We start from the raw sequence: 2,779 nt of genomic DNA on the forward strand, positions 1-2,779 counted from the left end.
GGAGATGGAGGTGCGGCTTGGGGTGGGAGGAGGGGATAGGTGGGAGGAAGAACAGGTTAGGGAGGCAGGGACGAGTTGGACTGGTTTTGGGATGCGGTGGGGGGAGGGGAGATTTTGAAACTTGTGAAATCCACATTGATACCATTGGGCTGCAGGGTTCCCAAGCGGAATATGAGTTGCTGTTCCTGCAACCTTCGGGTGGCATCGTTGTGGCACTGCAGGAGGCCCAGGATGGACATGTCGTCTGAGGAATGGGAGGGGGAGTTGAAATGGTTCGCGACTGGGAGGTGCAGTTGTTTGTTGCGAACCGAGCGTAGGTGTTCTGCAAAGCGGTCCCCGAGTCTCCGCTTGGTTTCCCCGATGTAGAGGAAGCCACACCGGGTACAGCGGATGCAGTATACCACATTGGCAGATGTGCAGGTGAACATCTGCTTGATGTGGAAAGTCTTCTTGGGGCCTGGGATGGGGGTGAGGGAGGAGGTATGGGGGCAGGTGTAGCACTTCCTGCGGTTGCAGGGAAAAGTGCCGGGTGTGGTGGAGCTGGAGGGGAGTGTGGAGCGGACAAGGGAGTCACGGAGAGAGTTGTCCCTCCGGAAAGCAGATAAGGGTGGGGAGGGAAAGATGTCTTTGGTGGTGGGGTCGGATTGCAAATGGCGGAAGTGTCGGAGGATGATGCGTTGGATCCGGAGGTTGGTGGGGTGGTACGTGAGGACGAGGGGGATTCTTTTTTGGTTATTATTGCGTGGACGGGGTGTGAGGGATGAGGTGCGGGAGATGTGGGAGACACGGTTGAGGGCGTTCTCGACCACCGAGGAGGGGAAGTTACGGTCCTTGAAAAACGAGGACAACTGAGATTTCACAAGTTTCAAAATCTCCCCTCCCCCTACCGCATCCCAAAACCAGTCCACCTCGTCCCTGCCTCCCTAACCTGTTCTTCCTCCCACCTATCCCCTCCTCCCACCTCAAGCCGCACCTCCATCTCCTACCGACCAACCTCATCCCGCCCCCTTGACCTGTCCGTCCTCCCTGGACTGACCTATCCCCTCCCTAACTCCCCACCTACACTCACCTTTACTGGCTCCATCCCCACCTCTTCGACCTGTCTGTTTCCTCTCCACCTATCCTCTCCTCTATCCCTCTTCTATCCGCCTCCCACTCTCTCCCTGTTTATTTCAAAACCTCCTTCCCCTCCCCCTTTTCTGATGAAGGGTCCAGGCCCGAAACGTCAGCCTCTCTGCTCCTATGATGCTGTTTGGCCTGCTGTGTTCATCCAGCCCTGCACCTTGTTGTCCCCACGTTTCAGTTCCGGCTCTGCAACCACTACTTTCCCAAGGCACAGACGCCACTCTCTGGTCTCCAGCCACTAACTAACCTGAGTGTTCCGGAGCTCAGCCGATGTATTCCGGATTTCCATTGCCAGAGGGACACAGGTTGAACAGGACAGGGCTGCGACAGGCAAGCCCACCTCCCCTCCTAATAGCTCCGTTACAGGGAAAGCAGCGACCCCTGCAAACAGCACCAGGAAAAGTTGGCAGAAATCTGCAGGAAAAAAAGAGACAGAACGTCATGAGAAACGAACTTCCCCAAACTCTCTCTGAAAGGTGACAATGAGGAGGTAACAGGCTGCAATCCTCACTAACATTGGGCAGGTCTCATGTTAAATTTTTCTTCTCCGGTGTTTAGCAACCTCTTGGTCTAAAATCTATTGTAGTAGTGATCCAGTTTCACCGCTATTTATTAATCGCCACTTTTGGGGAAGATTCGATTTGTAATTTCCTTTCACATGTACACGTCACAGGATCAATTACTCACCGTTTCTGTACCCTAAAGGTGTACAGAAGTGACCATGTATGTGTCAGGATTAGAGAAAACATCACCTGAATTCCCAAGATTACGGTGATACATGAATTACTGTACATAATGCGAACTGGCAGGCTTTTTAAAAAAATCGACGGAGTTAAATTATCACTACAGAGCTACATTGTAAATTCAAAATAATGTTGTTTAAACAAAATTTAAAAATCCCTGAAAGTAATTGAAAGATCACTGATCACTTGGTTGTTATCCTCCAACGAATCTCATTTGCAATATGAAACAAAACTGCTAACTGTATTCGTTTCATGTCTGTTGTGTAACCCAATGAGCCTCAGTCTAAACTTAGATCTTCAGCTTTGTTACTGCAACTTTATTGATAGTAATGTGAATTATACTTGCGCAGTTAAAACCCAGTGATATCTTCGAAAAACTGTAAACATTTCGTTACCAGTGCTAAAATGCTGCATACTGTGATTATCTTGCTATTGCATTGCTCGTATCATATACAGCCTCGTTCTTCATTTCTTAACCTGTCCACTTTGCATCTATTTGTGGCTAAATGATGTTATGTTTTAATTGCTTCACTGAATATAGAGAAAGAACAATCGAATACTGAACAGATCATAGATCTTTTGCAGAGGACATGAAGTCTGCACAGTGTGCTCTTCTGAGCGTGAACTGAGACCAATCGAACAAGTACTTTTTGAGAACTCATTGGCATCAAATAATAATCTCACGCAGAAAGGGGGATGAGAAGCAAAACTGAAGTTTCACAATGGGGTACATACAAGTGGTGATTTGAAGTCGAGGAAGTTAACAAGCAAGAAGGTTTTCTATTTGCTATTTATAATGAAATTATACGTGTGCTTTTCTATTTGTATCCCAGATGATTGTATCCATTCCGTAATTACAATCAAACCATAAACGTGCTCTCTGTTCTTATATTTATCAGGGCATTAATATA

At 47.8% G+C, this 2,779-nt stretch overlaps 1 protein-coding gene across 1 annotated transcript in view; it reads right to left on the bottom strand.

The window, feature by feature from the left end:
* Nucleotides 1-1,723, bottom strand: part of LOC109925335 (interleukin-6-like) — a 48,448-nt gene extending 46,725 nt beyond the window's left edge. The window contains exons 1-2 of the mRNA XM_020525284.2: nt 1,641-1,723; nt 1,373-1,539 (exon numbers count right to left, since the gene is read on the bottom strand). Of these exons, the coding sequence (XP_020380873.2) occupies nt 1,373-1,539; nt 1,641-1,656 (183 nt within the window). The 5' untranslated portion in view covers nt 1,657-1,723. The remainder of the gene's footprint in view (nt 1-1,372; nt 1,540-1,640) is intronic.
* Between the last annotated feature and the right edge of the window lie 1,056 nt (nt 1,724-2,779).

Source organism: Rhincodon typus, chromosome 2, assembly GCF_021869965.1.
Source record: "Rhincodon typus isolate 14 chromosome 2, sRhiTyp1.1, whole genome shotgun sequence".
Lineage (NCBI taxonomy): Eukaryota > Metazoa > Chordata > Chondrichthyes > Orectolobiformes > Rhincodontidae > Rhincodon > Rhincodon typus.